Source organism: Myotis brandtii, unplaced genomic scaffold (assembly GCF_000412655.1).
Source record: "Myotis brandtii unplaced genomic scaffold, ASM41265v1 scaffold217, whole genome shotgun sequence".
In the NCBI taxonomy this organism is placed as follows: Eukaryota; Metazoa; Chordata; class Mammalia; order Chiroptera; family Vespertilionidae; genus Myotis; species Myotis brandtii.
In genome coordinates this window covers 1880083-1904222 of record NW_005358137.1, presented here as the reverse complement: position 1 = coordinate 1904222, position 24140 = coordinate 1880083, and the positions used below count along the sequence as shown (strand labels likewise).

At 41.0% G+C, this 24140-nt stretch overlaps 1 protein-coding gene across 4 annotated transcripts in view; it reads right to left on the bottom strand.

Moving 5' to 3' along the window:
• Positions 1 to 24140, bottom strand: part of RALGAPA2 (Ral GTPase activating protein, alpha subunit 2 (catalytic)) — a 274630-nt gene that overhangs the window by 98472 nt on the left and 152018 nt on the right. For all 4 annotated transcript variants that reach the window (XM_005865977.2, XM_014539482.1, XM_014539483.1 and 1 more), the window contains 8 exons: positions 22216 to 22326; positions 20552 to 20620; positions 20149 to 20286; positions 16574 to 16757; positions 12841 to 13612; positions 12085 to 12156; positions 7433 to 7556; positions 4823 to 4978 (listed from right to left, as the gene is read on the bottom strand). In XM_005865977.2, the coding sequence (XP_005866039.1) occupies positions 4823 to 4978; positions 7433 to 7556; positions 12085 to 12156; positions 12841 to 13612; positions 16574 to 16757; positions 20149 to 20286; positions 20552 to 20620; positions 22216 to 22326 (1626 nt within the window). The remainder of the gene's footprint in view (positions 1 to 4822; positions 4979 to 7432; positions 7557 to 12084; positions 12157 to 12840; positions 13613 to 16573; positions 16758 to 20148; positions 20287 to 20551; positions 20621 to 22215; positions 22327 to 24140) is intronic.

The following is a 24140-nucleotide window of genomic DNA, read 5'->3' as shown; positions in this document are numbered from 1 at the left end:
CCCTGCGATCCATCGCCCCAAAGAGGTAGGCCCTACCCACCCATCTGGGGTTCCTCGATGGATTGTCCCAAAGAAGTAGGCAGGAGCCAGGGGTCCCACCTCCAAGCTGCGCAGAGCCACGGGACCCCCAGGCCTTGCCGCACAGAGGCCTCCGCCAGGCCCCACCCCCAGGCTGGGCCATGCAGAGGCCTGTGGACCCCTGGCATAGGCGTGTGGAGGCCTCCGCCGGGCCCCACTCCTGTCTTCGATGTTGCAAGTCCCCGCCCACCCGCGTCTGCTGCGTACACAGCCTCATGCTGATCGGCTGTTATGCATGAGGGCATCCCGATCATTTGCATATTACCCTTTTATTAGTATAGATATATTAAAAAAGGATGCTTTGGAATACTATTTAGTGAAAACACGTTAAAACATCTATATATATAAAAGCCAAGTGATTGTAATGATGGAATGACTGGAACAATTGGAACGACCGAATGACCAGTCACTATGACGTGCACTGTGGGGGCTAACCAGCCTGATCGGGGCCCCGATTGGCCCCTCTCAACCTCCCACGGCCCCTCCCCCTGGCCAGCCCTGCCCCGATTGGCCACCCCACCCCAATTGGGGGTGGGGCCTGCCGGCCAACCTCCTACAGCCCCTCCCCTCAGCAGGCCCAGTCCCCACCTGTGCATGAATTCGTGCACCAGGCCTCTAGTATTAGTATAAAAACCATTTTCTTTATAGACTATTTGACCACAAAGGGAAAACCCAAAGTGACCCTAACATGGCCTCCTTTCCATTTATAAGGTTACAAAGGAAGTTGGTTTGTTACGATGCCTTCTTACACTTCACTCTCTCTCTTTTTAAAAAGAGATGGAACCTGTACCTTTGTACCAATATCGAGAGGCGCATGATTTCATTGTGTCTGAATATGGGCTCTGGGACTAATGCAACTGTGGGTACAGACCACAAGTCACGATGATCCAGAACAACTTAATAGCATCTACAACTTTCTAAATGCAAAATCGCTCACTACATTTTTTTCTTCTCCTCCCCCTCTCACCTATAAAAGCTAAAAGGGTAGCAAGCAACCCATTAAATAAACAGTAGGTTCTCATAGTAACACTGAACATCTCTATTTCCCTATTTTCATCTTAGAGGCTAAAATTTAACTTTTTCCTTTTTCATAAAATATTCAAGGACTTCACAACACACTCCCGAAATGCAATCCTTTTGGAGTGAAAACATGGTAACCAGCATCGCCAGTAGCACAATAAAGGCATGTTTTCAAGGGAAAAATGAATAGTATCAAGTTGAAACTTTGAGAGGAATTTAGACCAGAGGAAGGTAACTAATTGTGAGAGCTGTGCCCCTTGATATAATGCTGGCACAAACATCTTAACAGGATCAACCCACCTACTAAATGCCTTTGAAATGTGGGGCTGCCACCTAACGCCAGCACCTTCTGTGTGACCTCTCCTGTGGATCCAGAAGCATACGTTGCAAGACATTAGCTCGGAGGTAACACAGTGATTATTTAAATTTTGCAGTTCCTCTCCTTTTCCTAAATTAGGTTATTCAATTGTATAATCCAAGTAGGCCTCTCCTAATTCTGTGTGCTACTGTATTCTCAGAACTATAGCAAGGGAGAACAGCATCACACCAACAGACCCATCCTCCCAGTGTGGCAATTCTGTGACTAAGGAAGAGCCACTTTCATGTGGTAATAACAGAGCATTCATCATCTCCAAGCTGCTTTCAATGCCACGTGCCTCAGACCTCTGGACACAGCACAGTTTAACTAACTCGCAAAACTGAGAGTGAAGGCCACAGGACCAATCGGCTGATATATATGGAGCAAAGAGCAGAAACACACCCACTTCTGCCCACGACAAAAATATCAGCAGGTAAAATGAATAAATTAACCTGGCCTTATTGTCAGCATTGTCAGTACAAAGACTCTGGAAACTTCAAAGTGTGGTTCAATTTAAAGGGGATTTCATGACAGAGATATTTTGTGAGTTTGGAAAATTTTTGATTAGAGGCCCTTAAATCAGAGACCCATCAGCAGCAAGTTCTGTGCACACAAGTCGAGTTGATGGGACTCGTGTGTCATCTGGAGGACTGAGGAGTCTCGTCCTGGAGCTGTCGTTTATGCCAGCGACTGCTTCCACTGCACAGCAGGCTCCAGAAGGCACAGGCGCTTAACAGGCTCAAAGCAAATGCTCAATTCTTAAGTCCTAAGACATCAAGTGCACCTCCTGCCACTTCTCGTCCTGACAGAGTTTTAAAGTCCCTCCGCCTGGGCCATTCTGCCTGCTGCTGCCAGGCAGCATGCGCTGGTGACACTGGTCATGGTGCACACCTAACAGGCTGACCTCCTTTCTCGGCTAATTGCATTACAGCGCCAGCTGGCTCCAGAAGGAGTCGTCTGTTTGATTGAAGAATTCCTGCTCCTCAGCGGGCCCGACTGCTACTTTTACTAAGTAACAGTCAGGCCTGACATCCCCATTGTTCAGCTGACAGTGTGCCCATCCTAAAATCTAAGTTTTATTTGTAAATTAACCAAGAAACTTCCTGCCAGAACAGTGCTGCCTGGAGACTGATAATGTGGGCCTTTCATCCCTTTTCACTCGGACTGTATCACTGCCAATTTGTTTTTTATGCGGCTGGCCAGCCTGAGGCTATAAAAGCCTTGTAAGACATAAGTGCAATTATAGTCCTGGAGTCAAATGAATTGGATAAATCCAATAGCACAGCTCTGTCCCCACTCTGCAAACCCCTACAGCAGTTAGATTAGCTGTGAAAAATCTAATCTAGCTGGAGCTAACAAATTTCAGCAGTGAAGGATCAAGAGTTCAGGATGGGGTTGCAACCGGATTGCAGAATTGACAAAGTGCCCCCATGATAGGGGCAGAAGAGACCATGCATCACTTTAGAATTTTGCAGCTCATTTTTAAGCTGTTAGGGACAATTTAGTTAGAATAAGATAAGAAACGGCGGGCTGCTGTTCCTGTGACTGATTTTTAGTCTAGCTGTGAGACATCCTGATAAAGAGAGTGTGTCACTAATGATGCTGAATCTTGGAGCTGCAAAAGGTATCAGCTGAATTTTGATTATTACAGTAGGGAATCCTTCAGGCAGGCCAACCTTTGGAACATTATTTATCGCATGGCATATCATCAAGAAAACACCATGTCTTTTCTCAAAAAACACAATCCTACTTTACTTAGAAAACAATTTTTAAAATTTTTCTATATACGCCTATCTTTTAATAAAATAGTTCTCAGTCATGAATCATAGAATATGGTGACACATTTTCAGAATAGCAGCAATTTACAAGGAACTTAGAAGGGAACGAATGTGTAAACCCCACCTGGGTCTTGGTCATCTGAAATCGATTCTCTGAGGGCAGGGTCCCCTTCACTGAGAACACCACAGCCGGGGCAGCCATCAAAACCTAAGACGTGGAGACAGCTCCTCCGTGTCTGTGGGAGCCAGCCCACGGCCAATGGGGGGCCATGCTAGCACGTGGCCTGGGAGTGAAAGCCCATCAGGCTTTGTGCATCCTAGACACTCGGTCACGGTGAGATTTGTCTGTGATTGTGCCGAGACCAGAGTGCTGAGGTCTCGTGGGAAGACTCACTGCTGCCACCATGATCGTGGTCCAGAGTCAGCGGCTACAGCAGTCAAAAAGCAAAACCGCAGAGGAAGGAAAGAAAGCGGGTAGAGTGAGGCCCATCGGCCAATATCAATCATCTGCCTAATAAACCAGGGGAATAAAAGAATCAATTATGCTGATGGGCAATGATGAGGGCTCCTGTCAGAGATCTTACCAGGCACTGTGCTAAGCAATTTTACAGGCCTTATCCATTTACTTCACAATAACCCTGTGGCATAAGCTATATTTTAAATGTCATTTAATAGATGAAGAAGCTGCGGCACAGGCTAGTAAAGTAACTGGATATAAACCTGAGCCCAGGTCTGCCTATCTCCAGACGTGCCTATCACAAACACACCAGAACCCAAGGGCCAGCCTTAGTCAGCATCTGAGTGACCCGTTTTCCAACCCATCCAGGTGCTGTCCTCAGTTCCTTGTAGGAAGAGAGTGTGTGTGAGGCAGGAATTCCAGGTGCTGCCACTCATTAACAGGCCAGTGGACGTTCTTCTCATCGGGAAACTCACAGGAGTGGGTCAGATTTCCAGGCTTCCTCCCCATTCAGGTGCACCTCACTTCTAACAGAAGCCCCCCTGAGGTGAACATCCAGCCGATTGGAAAGCACAAGGCCTGTTCCCCTGGGGGTGCTGCCGAGGGGGTGGGAAGGTTTCCTTTGAATCTAGAGAAAACTGCCCACAGGGCCAACTTGAAGGGGAACCAAGGAGAGCGCCAAAGGTGGGACACCTGGCCAGCAGCACAGCTGCACTTCCCATCTTCACAGCCACTGCCACCCTGCCGCACAGCTAGCCCGAGAGGCGAGAGGCGCTGGCTTTCTCAGGGCTCCACTGGTTCAGGGTCATTACATCTTATGACCTTTGCCAACAGGAGAGGTCAACACTGTCACTTTCTGTCAGTTAACAGGCATGTGAGGAAATATCCAAAAGTAATAACATTAAAGATTCTTCCTAAATCGTAATCACAGGATTTAAGACTCAAATGATTGATTGCTTTTCACCTATTTCTTGATCTAGTTTGTGCCACGCCGAATATTTCAGATTAACTACAGCTGTAGTTAGAGAAGAGGGACACCGAGGCCGCATCCAGAGTTAGCTGGTCTCAGTGCATGCTATCCATGGCCTTTGTTCAGTTCCAGGAGAGCCCACCTGCACCCCAGGTCCTTACCTTTTTGGTGAGTGAATCATCTGAGTCTGATGGCATCCGAGTGGAAACGTGGAAAATCACTTCCACAGTCGAGGTAGCATAGTAAGGGGCGGTCTGTCCTGTGCTGCCGTTGCGCTGAAGTCCGCCCATGAACCCACAGTGGGTTGAGAGATCCACCTGACCCAGGTCACAGAGGAAAAAGAAACAGGTTTTAAACATTAGCTCTTCTTATTCACTAAGAAGGAAAGTGCATTTACAAAAAATTAATTATGTTCATTTCTATAGTTTTCTAACGAAAACAAATGTAATACAAAGTCAGACAAAAATTGAAATATTAAAGAAACATTAACAATAAGAGTGTTCCATAATCTTATCAACTTAAGAAAATAATTATCAAAAGTTTGGTGCATATTTGTCTAACTTTGTTTCTCTGACTGTGTGTGTGTATGTGTGTATGTGTATGTGTGTGTGTGTACCGCTAGTGGTATACACACACACACACACACACACACACACAGTTTCCCTATTGATAGTTTTATGGAGTTTTCTGAAGGTCAAACCAGAGGAGCATTCAAAACAGTGTTTCTCTAGGATATTGAGTCAACAGGTACAGATGGTTCAAAATTTAACAGTCATTGCTAAACTGCCTTTTAAAGTGTTGTTTCAGGTTCTAAGATGGCTGGAGAGCAGGTGGAAGCTACATTCTCCTGCTCCCAGCATGCTAGCCGAACTGAAATATTATAACCAAGGATTTACAGAAGATGCCACATAGAGTCTGGTAAGAAGAGCAGAGATGTGTAAAGGGCTGGCCCTCTGCACCTTGTGTGGTGGCTGAGAAGCCGGAGGGATATCCTGACTGCAAAACTCCCTCCCGCCAGGAACAAGGGGTCTCAACCCCATGCAGGGATCCCTAAACCAGAGCAACAGAGATGGGAAGAGAAGGCTGCATAAACAGTAAATAGCATCTGGAGGTGAAAACCAGTGGGGATTCAGTCCACCTGGGAGAGAAGTGAGTTTGCTAGAGACCCAGAGGCCACTTTTCCAGGGTGAAGCGCTCCTATTGTTACTGCCCCATCCTCCAGGTACTGGCAACACTACTCTGCTGTCCTCGGGTACTACAGTGGGGTCTGCTGGCTGTACCCAGTGGGGACATATGGGGGCTCTTTTTCTGGAGAAGCTCTTGGTGGAGACTCAGACAGTGATTGAACTGTGTAGCTTTGGAAGAGACCACTTTCCCACCTATATCACACAGTCAGTGGGGCTCGGCACTCACCTGTTGAATCACTGGGACTGCCTGGCCACTCTGGGGCCCCGCCCTGCTGAGTTCAGTCCCGCAAGGGGGATCAGAGTGCCTAGCAAAGCTGGGATTTTCAGAGTGTCTCCCAAGGAAGATTTTGCCTGGAATCAGCCTGCACTATCCTGGGAAGGGGAAGAAGAAGTGCCCGCCCCCTCCTAGTGGTTTGCAGGCAATACCTCCATGGGAGGTATTGGCTCTCCCAAGTCCCAGTGGCCTTGCCCAGCTAAGCTCAGTTCTGCAATGGGAAGGGTGTGCTGCTCTAACATTTGAAATGTGTTGCCCCAGAAGCTATTGTCTGGGACCAGGATGAAATGCTTGGCCCCTTCCTGCAGGCTCAGAGGCACCATGCCCAATAGGGTACTCTTATGATCTGTTCTACCAAGCCCCAGAGGCTCTGCCCTGTTAAATTTGGTCCTGCAGAGGGGACGGCTGCCTGCACCCAACTTGAGTTGCGCTGGGGTGATCCTCCTGGGTGAGATAGAGTTGGAGATGGGCTGAGACTGAGTAGGTTGGCTCTGCAGTAGGAGCCACTTTGCTGTCACTGGGTGTCTGACTGTGCGGTCCCCAAGAAGGAGACCCACTAGCCCTGTCTCCCAACATAAATGTATGCACAGATGTATATAAATGTACATATGTCTGTCTGTCAGAGTATCATTTAGAAAAGCACAAACAAAATTTTCATTGTTAATCATCCTGGGATCTACCCTAGAGAAATAGGTTGGATAGCTAAACCATCATGGTTACTATATTCTATTTTCATTCCAACATTTGACTTCATCCAACTCTTTGTCTGTTCACCCATCAAGTTACTGATTTCTTTTCCATTCTCTAGGGTCTTCTCTTACCACAAACTGTCTATGGTTAGGTGATCTGAGCTGATCTGACTATGCAGCTCTGATAAAGAACAAATGAAATAATATTAAGAGGAAAGTTAAGGGAAACAAAAGTTCATGTATAAAGTACTGAAAACCAACTAATAGAAGATGTCAAATTCATTACATTCTTGTAAAACCATATACCAGTGATGGTGAACCTTTTGAGCTCGGCATGTCAGCATTTTGATAAACCCTAACTTAACTCTGGTGCCGTGTCACATATAGAAATTTTTTGATATTTGCAACCATAGTAAAACAAAGACTTATATTTTTGATATTTATTTTATATATTTAAATGCCATTTAACAAAGAAAAATCAACCCAAAAAATGAGTTCGCGTGTCACCTCTGACACACGTGTCATAGGTTCACCATCACTGACATATACAATCAATGTCTAGTTTATATACATCTTTAAATAATGCTGGTCAATAAATACCTACTGAATGAAATTAATTACCTCCCATCCAAGTCCAGCAACAAAGTCTTCATATGCTTGGCTTCCTTTTTCATTGGAGAGGATTGAACACTTGTCTTCTTGACCTTCAGCAATGTAAAACACTGCAATTTTATGCGTTTCACGGCTATAAAAATTTAAATTTAAAGAAGTGAGAATTTTTAGATATCAAATCTTATTTTACAACTACCACCAGCATAACTCCTACTGAGAACTTACTAGGGGTCAGTCACTGTTCTAAGAAGGTTCCACATATGATCTCGTTTACTCTTTGCAACAACCCTACTGAGACGAGTATTATCATCTTCACCTCCCTCGTAGAGGTTGGTTGGAGGAAGCACAGAAAGTTTTTAAAAAGCACACATACCAAGCAGGAGACGGGGAATTGAAGCATTGAGATCACTCTCTCAAGACAAATGATATACTTAACAGCATGTTACAACACACTACTTGACAAGTTCTCTCCACTTAAATATATATATCTTTGAATGCATTTTAAACAGATATCAATTGTGAATAGATCCATGTTACCACCCATATTTCATTTTCTGCACTTCCAGCTGAGGATATTGGGTAGTTCCATAATTGGAACTGTAGAACATGCCTCACAAGACTTTATGAGAAACAAACTTTTTCTAAGCAGAGCAAACTTAGATATTTTCTTTGTGGGGGTATATACCCACTCTGTGCTCTGACTAACCTGAGGGCGCTTAGTAGGGTGTATAACTATCTAGCAAAACCTCTTTGGCCATATAAGAGGTTCATCCACTTCTTCCATGATGGATTTTGGGCACATTGCTATTAAATCCTTAAACATAATATGCACATTGAGGCAAGGATCCCCTCCTTTTTACCTTTTGTACATTTAGTACAGTCCTTAGCACATACTAGATGTCCAGTTAAATTTCTGGTGAACTGACCAGAGATATGATGGTATATTTAAATGTATTAGTGACCAATTTCTATAAATTACACACTGGAATAAGTGTGTAATTTGTGAAAAGTATCAAAATAACTGGACTTATTCCAAGCAATTCAGAGATAGTTTAGAGATGAAGATGTTTTTCATTGAAACAGAACTTTAATCAAGTATTGTTCACTCCACTCTCTCATCATCCGAGGCACTCTAGTTTCTATCTTAAAATTTGGATTACCACTTCCAGAATAGTTCCATTCCTCTCCTTATTTTTGCATTATATTCTAAAAAAATCTCATAGAAAAAATTATCAAATGCTTAAACAATATGAGAATGTTTCTACTGTCTAACTGTTTAATATCTCGACATTGTAATCTGGTTAGACATCCGTACTGGTGAAATTTGGGGATCATATTTTAATATATTTGCAAGTACTTCCTTCTGAAGTTGTTGTTTTGTGTGTGTTGTTTTTTACTAATGAGCAGAATGAATTGGAACTCAACCAAAAAGTCATATAAATAAATGTGTGAGGAAATTACTCTTCTATTTATCCAGATACCTTATTCATTTCCCCCATAGTTTACATGTAATAAGCATACAATGAAAATTACAAAATTTAAAAAATGACAAAAACTTGTTATTTCAATATATAAGCAAAGAACCTGTTACCATTTTTTTCTATACAAAAATGAGCAGCTACTATATTCTATTTTACAACTTTTTTTCACTTAAAGTATTTATGAGTACTTTATTGTATAAAATATACAAAACATACAATTCTCCATGTAACCATTTTTTAGTGTAAACACTTTAATATCATGCTTTTCTATAACTACGTTATTTAATGGTTGTATAACATCTCATTACATTAATATACCACATCCCAAATCCTCATTATACGACATTTAGGTTGCTTCCAATTTTAGACATGTTCACATTGTCTTTGATATGTCCTTAAAATAAAGTCATAGAAATGGAATCCTGATCACTGCCTATTTGTAAGGCTTCTGATGCTTACTGTCCTGCTGCCGCCGGAGAAGGTGGATGCTCTGAATGTTCTGACTGGGCTCGCATGAGCACACACTTGGGGGTGCTTCTCTTGATGAGAACAGGTGTTATGAGGAGAGGTGAGTATTGTGGGGATGGACCCCTGAGGCTCAACGCTCTAGGAGAGACCTTGTGCTTCAAGACTATCTGAAAGCTTGTCCTCATGCAGCATGGAGCTCTGAAAGGTGACGCTGTTTACTCCCTGGGCAGCAGGCAGGGTGCGCAGGCAGCCTAGAACCTGGCTGGCTTATTCTTAGAGCTATAACAATTTGGGGGCTCGGATGATAACAGAGATCATAACCATGACCTAAAACACTGTCTCTTTCGGCACAGAAGAAACCAGTATAGTTACTCAATTTCTTCTGGCAGCTCTCTCTTTTTAAAAAAAAGTAGTCAGCATTCAATTTTTTTCTATTCTATAGACTTTACATACATGAAAACAATCTTAGGTTTATCAAGCTTAAGCTTTTTACATTGCAGCTGCTCAGAGATTCTTGAGTCTTCATTAATTCAATGTGGGAGCACAGGGCACTAAGCCCCAATGACTGCCTGACTGGTATAGGTGTGAGGAAAGGTGATCTTTAGTTGTAAACATTAATCAAATTTCACATCCTCTAAAATGTTAGCACCACAGAGAGCCTGCAAGGATGCAGAAGCTGCTATCTGGCCTTATTAGAGCCAGGCTTTTGAAATTATAATTAGCAACATCAACAGCATTTCATATCCAGAAGCTGCATGACCCATGCATGAAGTAGCAGGTAATTCAGCAACACACATGCATAAAACAACCATTTCCTCTTCCTCATTAGAATGCATTTTTCTTTCTTATTAGGAATAGGCCAGGATAGCTCAGTTTCCCAGTGCTGTCACATTAAAAAGCCAAGCAAAGGAAACAATTTTAACTTTCACCTTAACCACGGAGTGGCAAGAGGCATTGATATTTAAGAGGGGAACACACTGTATGTAAATAGTCATCACACTATTTACATCTTTGCTAACTTCCGAGGATATAGGTGATAGTTGCAAGATAGCCCCTACTTTTCCCAAGAGCATGCTAAGCAAGAACTATGCTTTGAGCAAGGAGAGAAACTGATATAAAAAATAAATGCAGCCCTAACTGGTTTTGCTCAGTGAATAGAGCATTGGCCTGCAGACTCAAGGGTCCCAGGTTCGATTCTGGTCATGGGCATGTACCTTGGTTGCGGGCACGTCCCCAGTAGGGAGTGTGCAGGAGGCAGCTGATCGATGTTTTTAACTCTCTATCCCTCTCCCTTCCTCTCTGTAAAAAATCAATAAAATATATTTTAAAAAATAAAAATCACCATTCTCCCCTTTTAAAAAAAAAAATTTAAATAAATAAATAAATGCAAACATCCAAATTGAAAGTTGAGGAGCATGGTGTGTTACCTGCTTACTGACCAATACACAGGACAGTCTAGGTTTCTCATAGCTAAAGAGTCCCTGACTTATTTCCACTAAAGAAAAAAAAAGGTGATACTTTTTTAGATGTCAAGAAGGCACCAGGAGTTGTGGTTTTTAGCAAAGGTTAATCAAGGAGCAGAGGATTTGCCAATCAGCTCTCCAAAGCCACATTTACTGCAACAGCACTCCAGGGAGCTAATTCAATTGTACCTCATGCAACTGAAGTGCATTAACACACAATTACAAGATACCAACGTATTCACTTAATACTAAGAAGCACCAAGTAATTCAGCATATGCTTGAAAAGCTGAGTTTGGAACCCAAGTGACTGCTTGTCTAACACTGGAGGACGAGAGGGAGAGGGAAGCAAATCCCTAAGTCCTCCAGAAGAAATCCCTCACAGAGTCTCCTAGAGAATTCAGTCTCCATTCCTCTAGAGCAGTGGTCACCAGCCAGTGGTCCGTGAGGTCCGAAAGGTTGGCGACTGCTGCTCTAGAGAAAAGAAGCACAACAGCAATTGGGAAACTGAGTATGATGAAGGGCAACGTGAGGAATAATGGCTTCAGGTTTTTCATCTCTAATGAGAAATCTAATGATATTCTTAAGGGAAATAGAAGAAGAAAAGCTATTTTTTAAAGTGTTTTTAAAAAACTAAGATGAAGAAAGCAGTTTGTTCAAGGAGCACGTGCTATGTACCAACTACCACACTTACTTTACTGGATGTTTTTGGAAGCATACATTTCCCCAGATCAAAAACTGGTTGTGAGCTCATGTTTAGAGTTGCTTCTAAGATTGTTTGAAAAAAATGGGAGATCTGAGATTTGACCAGCTTTGGAAAATGAGGCTTACTATTAGTAAGTTACTAATTACAACAAACTGGTTTTAACCTTGACAACATCGTGGAGCAGCAATTTCATGGGGTTCAATCAACACAGACTGAGCACGGGCAGGATAATCTTTAACCTAAGTAAAGCTCTGTTCCTCATCAGAAAAAGAGATTAAATGAAAAGGAATGTCCACTGGCTACCTCATGAAAGGTCCCTGATCAAAGGCACAGATTAGGTGGGAGCACCGAACTCTTCTTAGTGTAGCAAACATGTGAGCTTACTCTAAGGGTAAAAATAGCGAAAGGATGACGTGTGCAAATGTCAGCAATTCTGCCTTACAGAACTACCTTGGGTGTTTCCGCAGGTGTATCTGTCATCTGTATCTGTCATCTAAGCACACACAGACAGAAAGGAAGGAAGTGGTGTGATATACTGTCACATACCACTGACGGGAGTCCAGATTTTTTAGTTCTCTCAATAATTTTGAATTTTTCTTCAATAGATGAAAATTCTTCCTATAGAGAAAAAGGAATGGAAGAAAAGTCATGTAATCACAGACCAATTTTGCTCTTTCTAGTCAATCAACTGGCAAACTTATCCATCATCCATCCATTCACTCATCTACCCATCTGCTGCATTAACAAAAGATTTGTGATCAAAACCACAGAATGAACTCAATTCTCCTTAAGGCATTCAAAGGCATCAAAATTCCACTGCATCCCGTTGCTATCCAGGAAACTGGATGGCTCTGTGGTAAATGAGTATGTGACTTGTGTGTGTGTGTGTGTGTGTGTGTGTGTGTATGTGTGTTTTCACTGTTGGCTCTACTATGTATCTCTTTCCCCCACTGTTGTCCTTAAAAACCCCATCAAATTATTAGCGGGCTACCCTCTTCCACACAGTCTTCTCCACTGAACCACACTCCCCACTGGATTTAACTGTGTCTCTTGAACTACTATGCCAAGCTATCTTTCATCAGAAAACGTTTGATAGCTTTTAAAACGTACACCAGATGCCTGGAATCAACCTGTGCAATCAATACAGGACAGTTTCTAGCTAGCTTTAATTTAGCAGCAGAAAAGTTGTAAAGGCTGAAATTGAGAAAAATTTCCATTTCTGTTCTTACTTCCCCCAAGTCCAAGCTGATAAAAAAAGAATTCACACAAAAATAACAAAATAGGTCTAGGGTGGATTGTTACCTTCTGTCCCAAGAATTCATTCCCAAGTCATCAAGCAGCAACCTGCAGAAATAAAAGGGTCCTCGGGGCTCCACGGGTGAGGGCTGCTCCTGGCTGGTGACTCTCATGGCCGAATCGGAGTTACTCCTCCGAACATGCTCGGCTTCTTGTGCGTTCTGGCGCAAAATGACCTCGATGATTTCCTTCTCTTGGTCACGATTCATTCCACATGGGGGTAGGGAAGGCTCATTTAGATTTAACTGCGATGGTAAAAGGCATTCAGGACTTGTGTGGCCAATGTTTTCAAGTAATTTGTCGAGGGCATCCTCTCCCTCCTCAGTTTGAGAACAATCTCTCGGAGGTCCAAATGTTTGATGATGCCAGCCCGAAATCAGAAATGAAGGATTTCTGCTGTTGAGTGCTAAGCAGCCTTCCAAAGGTCCATACAACACCTTCCCATCCCAAGAGTACTTCCCTGAGATGTCCCTTACAATGACTCTCACGTCCGAGAGAGCCCCCGCTGGTGAGCCGCCTGCCAGGCCTTCTGTGGGAGTCTGGAGGTAGGAGATGAGGGTGCTGTCATTAAATACAAACAGCTGCAAGTTCGGGCTCCTGAACACCTCGGAGGAGAGCTCAGAGGCTTCCGCGTGTGTGTTGTCGTGGTTCTCACTGACCAGGCTGTGCAGCACGGCCGGGCCCCCACGGAGGGGGAAGTGTCCCAGGTGGTTCACCAGGTGGGCCATCACCCTGCGGGCAGTAAGAGGGATCAGCTCCAAACTTCGTCTCTTCCTCTCTGTGAACAAAAGTAAGGAAACATAAAGATACAGTGGAGAATGAAGATGAACACTGAGCACCACCAGATGTCAATCTGTACTTAGACTATTTGCTTTTTTTTAGTCTGAGAATCTTCTGAACCTACTTTGTTTTTTGACACATTCTATATGAATTTAAAGGCACAGTTTAAATAGATTGCTAAAAGAATCAATTTACATGAAGATTTCATTCTGAAAGGGGCATTTAAAAGTTTGCAGAGACAACAATAAACAAGAGAAAGGTCCTTGTCCTTAAAAAGGTGACAGTTCAGGAGCTCTGGGAAGCCAAAATCTGCAGTTGGAGAGGATGGCAGAGCTGAACAGCTGGAGGCTGGGAGCAGGTGGAGGCTGGACCAGAGAGGTTAACTCGCTCCCTCATTAGAATAAAGGCAGACACTGGTAAGAAAATAAATCCAGCCTATGACTGCTTAAATACGGAATTCAGTTGTGAGTATATGAAACACAAAATTTAGACTTGTATTATTATTTATTAATTATTGTATTATTTTCCATACCAACAACTGTAAACCTGCTTATGCCCCACCCTGTATATTTTGCAATTGGGTTTAAGATCATTGTGACAATTTATGTTTTGTTGTTAGGGCATTTTAAATTTTTAACAGAATCTGATGTATTAGTAATTTATGGAAATGCTTAGAAGAGTTTAACTAAATTTGTAGTTGATGATTAAATGCCCAAGAGCAACTGATTTACAAAATTTTCAAGACTTCAAATGTACAGAAAAACTGAAAACGGCATCTAAAACTGGGCCTTGTAAAATGTTTGAGGCAGAATGGAGAAGCAAACAAACTAAATCCCTGAGAATGCATTGAGACAATCACTTAACCTTGAGATCAGTTAGAGAGTTTCATCTACCAAATTCACAAAAAATTGTGCATTAATCTAAGAACAAAAAATGATACCTTTTAATGTGAACAAAAATAAATCACTAGATAGTAAAATAAACTAAGATTTATAATTTGGGCTTAAAGGTTTAGGAAATACTTGTTTTCTAAATTCACAATATAAAAATTAAATATTAATAAAAAATTAATTAAATATCAATAAAATAAAGTCAATTGATTAATTAAATTAACAAAATTACTTTATTAATTTAATCTAAATCCACAAGAAAATTAACTTTTTCATACTAAACATCCTCTCTCTCAGACACTGAAAATCCAATTAACTTATTTATAAAACACCTATTTTATGATGTATAAATCCTACAAAGAAACAATCAGGTCCTAAAATCTAAGAAATTCTACGTGATGACTGAGGGAAACAAAACTGTCCAGATTTTTCTTGGATTTCTTTTTGATTCTCTTTGCTTTTCAATGAACAAGATATCATCTGTGTTTAATAAATGATCAAGTCAAAGAATGCTGTACACTGAAAGAAAAATGGTACCAAAACTTAAAGGTGCATTTTTAGGTTTATCCTTTTCCACTAACTTGCTAATCTTCTGCTATTTTCAAGTGATGAATCATAATAAGTGGTGAACCAATTTTTATGACAGTTATAGGGATGAATATAAATTAATAACTTTAGGAAAAAGTAGATTACTTTTTTTTATGAGACATGGACTACAAAGGTAAGAAACAAAGGAAACAGATAAAGGGTCATTTTCTTTAAAAAAATATGGTTTTCATTTACAATTGTGTGGAAAAGCAAACAGTGAACTCCAGAAAAAGACAATTACATAATTAAGTAAAGGGAGGGTAACAAGAAGATGAAAAGGTGCCACACACCATCCACCAGCAACACAACTCAAAATGAGTCTTTAGTGTATTCTTGCAAAATATCAGAATAACTAATATGAGGTTTCTGGAACTTGGTCATTAAACCTTAAATTCAAATCCTACCTCCATTACTTGTAAGAAATAATACAAAGGGATTCCAAATATCCTTCACCCCAATAGTAGCATCTTACATAGCTATAGTTCCATATTACAACCAGAAAACTGACATTGAAACAATTTAATACTCAGAGTTCACTAGATTTACATACTCATTTGTGTGTGTGTGTGTGTGTGTGTGTGTGTGTGTGTGTGTGTGTGTTGAGGGGAGGGGAGGTTGTGGGTCTATGCCAGTAATGGCGAACCTACGACACGTGTGTCAGAGGTGACACACGAACTCACTTTTTTGGTTGATTTTTCTTTGTTAAATGGTATTTAAATATATAAAATAAATATCAAAAATGTAAGTCTTTGTTTTACTATGGTTGCAAATATCAAAAAATTTCTATATGTGACACGGCACCAGAGTTAAGTTAGGGTTTTTCAAAATGCTGACACGCCGAGCTCAAAAGGTTCGCCATCACTGGTCTATGCAATGTACGTATAGATGACACAACCACATTTTGACTCACATTCCAGAGATGAGCTCTTGTCATTCTGGAGAGAAGGTTGGTTAAGGAGGACATACTAAGCCCTGAAATGGCCCCTATGCTGTGAACTGAGCTATCCTCAAACTGTGGCACGTAAATTCCCATCTCTCTCTTCAGGATGCTCTCTTAGTCTGGAACACTTTACAATCTTCTTTCAGAGTCTGTCCGTCCCTCCAAGTCTGGCTTTGGTCCTTCTCCATGGGAAACAGCTATGGTGCTACCAGCCCACAAATGAGTCCTTGTGTATTAATCCTGTCTCTCCCGTTAGATGTAAAGCTCCTTGGGGATAGAAAATGAACTGTTCTTGTGGGTCCCATGGGTCTGAGACATATGGTTCTTCAATAACACAACATTCAACTACGGTGAGAAAAGGAAGGGGAAGAGAAGAAACAGAGAAAAAGAGGAGAAACAAGAAAGGCAGAATTTTCACAGAGAACTCTAGAAACCAGGAATTCAACAACTGGAATCAAAAACAATACAGCAAGCATGGATAAAAGGCTATAATCTTTCCTTTTCCTGCCCACAAAAGTTAATATTCTGAAAAAAATCTCACCCTCTTCAACAGTAAGCAGGTTGCCCAGTTCTGCTGATGAGTGATATTGGACTGGCTCAGAATTCATCACGTTTGCCAGTGGCAGGAAGGGGTCATAATCTGAGGATGACAGGTCAGCCAGGGTCAGTGTGTAGTGACTCTGTTGGGTGTATGTGCTTGAGCCACAAACACAGCAGTGCAGAACCTGTGAAAAACAGAAGGGAATGTGTGCCACGGATAACTCTCTGTCCCTTAGGACAGCGGTCGCCAACCTTTCAGACCTCATGGACCACCAGTGGTCCACGGACCAACAGTTGGCGACCACTGCTCCAAAGGTTTCCTTAAACCAGCGGTCACCTACCTTTCGGACCTCATGGACCACCAGGACCACTGGTTGGCGACCGCTGCCTTAGGAGGTAGGACACTTGCTTCATAATACTTGAAAACATCAAATCCTTTTCATTCTAAAACATAGTCTTGCTATTAGCAAGTTTATTTGTTCCTTTCACATCAATGACAATAAATACATTCTCAAGTTAAAAAAAAAAAAGCAAAAGTAAAAAAGCGCCTATTTTGCCATTCTGTATGGTTGCACACACCTAAGTCCTGCTCCAGTCCACCCGAAGCCACATAATTAGTAGAAGGAAGTAAATTGGGAGACGAAGCCTAGCTATTGCATAAGCCACAAGATAAACAACCACCACCTATAGTGGATGGCAGAATACAAACGACCAGCAGAGATTGTTAGCATTTCATAAGCGTTCATGAACTTGAATTAGTATAATTCACGTCCCCAAGAATTGGAAGGGCAAATTTAATACAATTTTTAAATTTGTGATTAATGAAGTAAGTTTAATACAAGTTTTTAAAGTATTATTATTATCACAAGACCAGTTTCCTAAAAGCTTACTGGCTGATTACCAATTGCTGTTGACTGAAGCTCTATAAGCCATGCAAACATAAATCATCTTGTGTATGCCCAAATGTATGAGCTAATAACTATACTAAATTTTACTTTTTGATTATAAATTCAAAATTATAAATTCAAAAACCTAATTTTTATGAAAACCAAGGTAATACTCTAAAAAGTAAGGAGACATCTTTGGGCTAAATATTTTTATATGCAGTTAATTAATTTATTTATTTAAAAATATTTTTATTGAACTCAGTGGGATTATATTGGTTAATAAAATTATATAGGTTTCAAGTGAACAACTCTAGAATACATCATCTGTATATTGTACTGTGTGTTCAACACCCAAAGTCTAGTCTCCTTCTGTCAATTCACTTTTAGATGACGACCTTGGATTTGACCACATGGCAGGAGGCCTTGTTGTCGGGCTGGACATCTCCCCGTTTAGTTCCTTCTACTCAACGTTGCCTCTTGGGAACTGGAGGAGGACTTGGGGGTATGTAGTCTTTGTGCGCAGCTAAGAAGTACTGAGAACCTGTAGTCAGCTGAGGACTCTCACCTAAGTATGTCATCTTCCTAGCAGAAAAGCAGTACAGAAAAATTATGGTAGCTTTCTTATTAATATAAAAATTGAACTTCTGTCATTGAGAGAATTAATTTCTATTGGTCAAATGCTATAAAAATAAGAAACACACATTAAAACTACGATGCAATACTACTTCATACCTACCAGACAGCAAAGTGTTAGTAGCTGCAACTCTCAGACACTGTTTGTGACAGTGTAAATTAACACAGCCACTCTGGAAAATTACTTAGTTTTTACCACTAAAGCAAAACATATGTATTCCAGCAACTCCACTCCTAGGTGTACACCCAGCAGAAATGCATACATATGTGTACCAAAAAAACATACTAGAATAGAATGTTCACAGAACTTTCGTTTATAGTCCCAAATTCTAAACTACCAAAATTCCCATCAACAGTTGAATAAAAAATAAATTGTGGTTTACTCTCCCTGTGTAATACTAAATAGCAATGAGAGTGAAAAACCTACAACTATTCACAATAATATAATGAATCCCTCGGAAGCGATGCTGTGTGGAGACATCAGACACAAAATGACATACTGTATGCTTCCATCTATGCAAAGTTAAAAATCGGCAAAACGAATCTGTACTGTGACAGTATAGTGGTTATCCCTGTGTGTGTGTCGGGGGGGGTGGGGGGATGGCTAGTTATGAGGAGGAGGCGCAGTGGGAGCATCTGGGAGGCTAGGAATGTTCTGTTTCGAGAGTTGGGATCAGGTTTCACAGGTGTGCTTACTTTGTGAAAATTCATCAAGTTCTCTCTTATGATTGATGCAATTTTCTAGATGCATTTATACTTCAATAGAAAGTTTCCTTTAAAAATACAATGAAGAGTTATTCAATAAATTTGTGAATCGTGTTAACTATGAGGTGACTTTTATATTGGTAAAGCAATTTTAAGAGACATCTTTAAAAAAAGGAGATGAATTTAAATGATTGTGGCTGCTTTAGTGGGTCAAGCCAGCCTCAGATAGGTTTATAAAGCTAACATAGCAACCAAAATCTTCAACTAGTGAAGAATCTATTTAAAAATACACAATACTTTTTAGTAGAATTTCAACCATGGTTAAGTGATATTCTTTTAATTTAATAAATTTTAAAATAAAAGTAATCAGTTAATGACATGGAATCTTTAAAAAAAACTATTATTAAAGGTCCATTACCAAAATAAACAAACAACAGAATTGTCCTACATAATAGTAATTATTGAATGGACACCAAAATGCTAAATAAATAAATAAATAAATAAATAAATAAATAAGGCCATCGCAGGACAGACTGAAGTCTGTGTAGAAGGACAGTCTAAAGCAGTGATGGCAAACCTTTTGAGCTCGGCATGTCAGCATTTTGAAAAACCCTAACTTAACTCTGGTGCCGTGTCACATATAGAAAATTTTTGATATTTGCAACCATAGTAAAACAAAGACTTATATTTTTGATATTTATTTTATATATTTAAATACCATTTAACAAAGAAAAATCAACCAAAAAAATGAGTTCGAGGGTCACCTCTGACACGCATGTCAAGGTTCGCCATCACTGGTCTAAAGGGTCCAGAGCAAATACCACACCTAGTCATGAGTATGGGGTGAAATAGTACCATATTTTAAGTACTATAAAATGATGACGGTAATTATTTTGATGTGATACATTTCATTAATTTATTTCTTAAGATCTTTTAAGAGATTACTGGGACCACTATACTTTTTTCTTCCTTTGAAAAATAGATTTTCTCAAACTAAAGCTATGGATATTCCTACTATATAAACAGTTCTGTTTTAAGTTAAGTAGATTTGGACCATGTTCCGTGAAAACTGGGGGATTTGATCAAACCGCAGTTGTTTAAAGATGACAGTCATGTGAAAATGCATGCATCTTTCACATGGTAATTATTGCTTCTCTACAATTATATCTGTCCTGTTTTCCCTCCTTAAATTATTTGTTTCTTTTAGGTTCCCCTCCCTTCCCCCCTTGCCCTGCCCAATAAATCTTTTCAAAAGGGCATTGATAAATAGGCAAATGCATAAAACCTATTTTGGTGATTCTCTGATGCTTAAGCCCATACTCCATGCCCTCCAGGCCGAACTGAGACTCACTCTGTAGATGTAATCCAGCAAAGGGGCTCTGCGTGAGTGCTGCTCCTCCAGGGCCGCCGTGGACACCGGGCGGAGCAGGGCGCTCACTGGCAATGCCATGCACCAGTCCAAGAGGCAGAGGAGCAAGGACACAATGAACTGGAAGAGAAAACAGGCCCAGTACCTTACACTGCAGTCTTTTAAACTTCACTAAAGGCAATAACAAACAACAGAATTGTCCCTGCATAACAGTAATTATTCAATGGACACACAAAAAAGGAATAAATGAATAAGTAAGGTTTTCACGAGGGTTAACAGAGAAAGATATTCTAGAGGATATCCCTGCATGTAACACTATTTATCATTCTGTTTTACATTTTAAAAAAACAGACTCTAAGGGAAACTTAGCCAGTGTGCCACCTACCTTCTTATCTGTTTCCACTGAGGAGTACTCTGCACTTGGTAAAAGAAAAGCAATTGTGGCCACAAGGATCTGTATAAAAGAAAAATCCTCGATCAAATAGACCATAGTGATACTTTTGGAAGCCATATGGTAAGAGTTCCATGTGGCTTCCATCCCATTCTGTTGGTGGCAAAATTGGGGGCCCCAGAGAAAGAAATATTTATATCTGCAGTCATACAATTTCTATCTTCAGTCTCCACACTTGTGTAGAAAGCAAAAAATATTTTCAAAAATAGTTATGAAAATGCTCCCATTTCGTTTTCTTATAAATGACCCAGCTCTACACTGTTTTCCTAGTGTCACAGCACTGTGTTATTTTCAAAAGTCTTCTATGGAGATGTAAATTATATGGTTGCCCTAAAACCCAATTCCATTTTGCAGCACCTTATATTCCTATGTGCACAGTTCTATTTCACTCTAGGCCACTTAAGGTAAAAAATCACTTGTGATATTTGATGTATCTCTGAGAGAACAAAGTGATCTCATTGGTGAAATTTGTCTAGGGCTGAGAAAAAAAAAATCAAGATCACTCTCCCTCTAATACCACATGGAAACAAACCACATTTCCTTAAAGAGTTGCCACTGGAGCCCTAACTGGTTTAGCTCAGTGGATAGAGCATCAGCCTGCGGACTCAAGGGTCCCAGGTTCGATTCTGGTCAAGGGCATGTACCTTGGTTGCGGGCACATCCCCAGTAGGGGGTGTGTAGGAGGCAGCTGATTGATGTTTCTCTCTCATCGATGTTTCTAACTCTCTATCCCTCTCCCTGCCTCTCTGTAAAAAATCAACAAAATATATTTTAAAAATAAATAATTTAAAAAAAAAAAAAGAGTTGCCACTGGATGTTGAAGAACAGGGCATGTTTTAAAGAGTACTGCTAAACAAACTGTCAGGAATGGGTGTGCTTTACCACCAGGCCCCTACGGGGGGAGGGTACCTGCTCCTGTACAAGCAAGCATCCCCATTGCAACCAACCTCCAGGACATTACGCCTGAGACGATTCTTCCTGGTCTTCTGTCCCTCTCCTCCACCAGTTACCCTCACAGAGGGTATTAGAGCAGTAATCTCATTACAGCTGGCAATCACGCTATGGCAGAAGCACAGTCCGGGCCTTCAGTCTGGGAGAGACTCCTGGTTTTACACAGCAGTCCCCCACTTCCCCCCTGCTCCTCCCACCACACACAGAGGGCATCCTAACCAGCTGCCTACTCCTCGTTGGCACCATCCAAATTACTCTGGATGAATGAAGCCCAGGCTACAAAGGTCTCTTTGTTGTGGTTGTGTCTGCCTTTCAAACTCTCCAAGTGTAAGACTCTGCCCTGGAACACTGGTGGCTTCTCTACATAGTGCCTGAAATCACAGCCGAGGACCAGTGCAATTCAACCTTAAAACGAATGACTTGCGTGGCAATTAATAGTCCGCTCTCTAACAATTAATTGAGTATCTACAATCAATTAAATATCAAATATAGGGTGTCCCCAAAAATGTATACACACACTTTGAATAAAGGCAGTGTTTATTGAAATACATTTCATTTTGAAAATCAAGCTATCAGCTGTTAAAGTGTGTATACATTTTTTTTGGCGGGGGGGGAAATGCTTATGCTTCAGCATTACAGAGACTTACTTCTGCAATCTTCAGAGGCAGAGAGGTTTCAAACGTCTGAAGCTTTTCCCAGTAGGAAACCAGCAACTGAAGAACATCACAAGCTGCCTGAGCCACGATTTTGTTAGGAAACTAGGAAAGGAAACAAAACCCCAAACTGAATAACCTCACTTAACATGCACATTACTACTAAGGAAGAACATAAGTTATTTCTTTCTAGCTCCTTTTAGAGATATATTTCCTTGTTTTGCTTTATTTTTTTTTCTTTTTACTGAATTTATGAGTGACACTGGTTAACAATTATAAAGGCTTCAGGTACACAATTCCACAACACATCATCTGGACACTGTATGTACTGTGTGTTCACCGCCCCAAGTCAAGTCTCCCTCTATCACCATGTATCCCCCCTTCACCCTCCTCCACTCTTCCTTACCCTCCCCACTGTTGTCTGTGTCCATGAGTATTTTTTTTCCAATCCCTTTACCACCACCACCCAGCCCTCCAAACCCTCACCCCAACAGCTGTCAGTGTTCTCTATCTATGAGTCTGTCTCTATTTTGCTGGTTAGTTCATTTTGTCCATTACATCTCATATGAGTGAGATTACATGCTACTCGTCTTTCTCTGACCGGCTTATTTCACTTAGCATAATGCTCTCCCAGGTCCATCCATGTTGTCACAAAGGGTACGATTTCCTTATTTTTTTACAGCTGAGTAGTATTCCATTGTGTAAATGTACCACAGCTATTTTTATCCATTCACCTACTGATGGACAGTTGGACTGCTTCCAAATCTTGGCTATTGTAAATAAAGCTGCAATGAACATAGGAATGCATAGATGTTTTTGAATTAGTATTTCGGGTTTCTTCGGATTTTTATTTTGGTGAAAAATGTGTCCTATTACCAGATAGTTTATAAACAATCATCATTCTATAACTGCCTCTTGTCCAGACTAGTTATATTAATTTATATAACATTCTGTAGAAACAAATAGCTATCATTTAATCATTTGGAAATTAAAACCATAACTTCAAAAGGTTTTTTTATGTGATCACATAAATCCTAGTGCTGGCTAGTAGGAAATTTAAATTCAGTGCATTATTGAGTATCTGCTACTGAATCTTTTACAAGATAATCATTTTAGCGTTGAAAAATCTTCATCGACAGCTCTTTAAGATAGATGTTATCATCATTTCACACAAGGAGAAATGGAACGATCAAATGTCTTTCTATCCTAGGAAATTAAACTTAACCCACATGTGAAACATAAAAAAAATATTAAAAATTTGGGACTATGAGAACAAGACTCACGAGTTATGATATATTCAATTACTTTGTGTACGTTTCCTGAGTCTGCATGTGTCCAAGTTCCTCTGGCTGCTTAAATTTCTTGTGAGATGGCATGTCAAAGGGGTAGCCCCTGCAAAGACTGGTGGCTGAGGGTGCATGAAAGGCAGGGCACCCTGGCCAGAACCTTGGGCTACATTGCCACCCACACCTCATTATCTAGAGCAGAAAGGTTTGCCAATGACTCTGTGTCCCTGTCTAGGGAAACCTCGGGATAGGTAGCTTCGTTATTTCCACACCAAGGAGTTCCAAGTCACATGAAGCAGACACCAACTGACTTGGATACCACACACACAACACAGAAAAGCTAACATTTAGCACTTCAGTGACTAATGTAGAGGATAAGGAAGACGGCAATTAATTTTAATTCTATAGAATAAACAGTTGCTGACTACCCCTTCCTGACAGGTGCAAGGTAAACCCAGGGTAAGAGCACCTGCACTCAGGGGCTCTTCACAGCCTCAACCAGCCGTCCAGGCCTCAGATGACCTGATTCTCATGGGCATCTCTCATCCCTCAAACACTATGGCTTATTTCTGCCCTGAGCCTTTACACCTGCTCCTTGTTTGCCTGAGGCACTCATTCTCCAGATCTGCATTC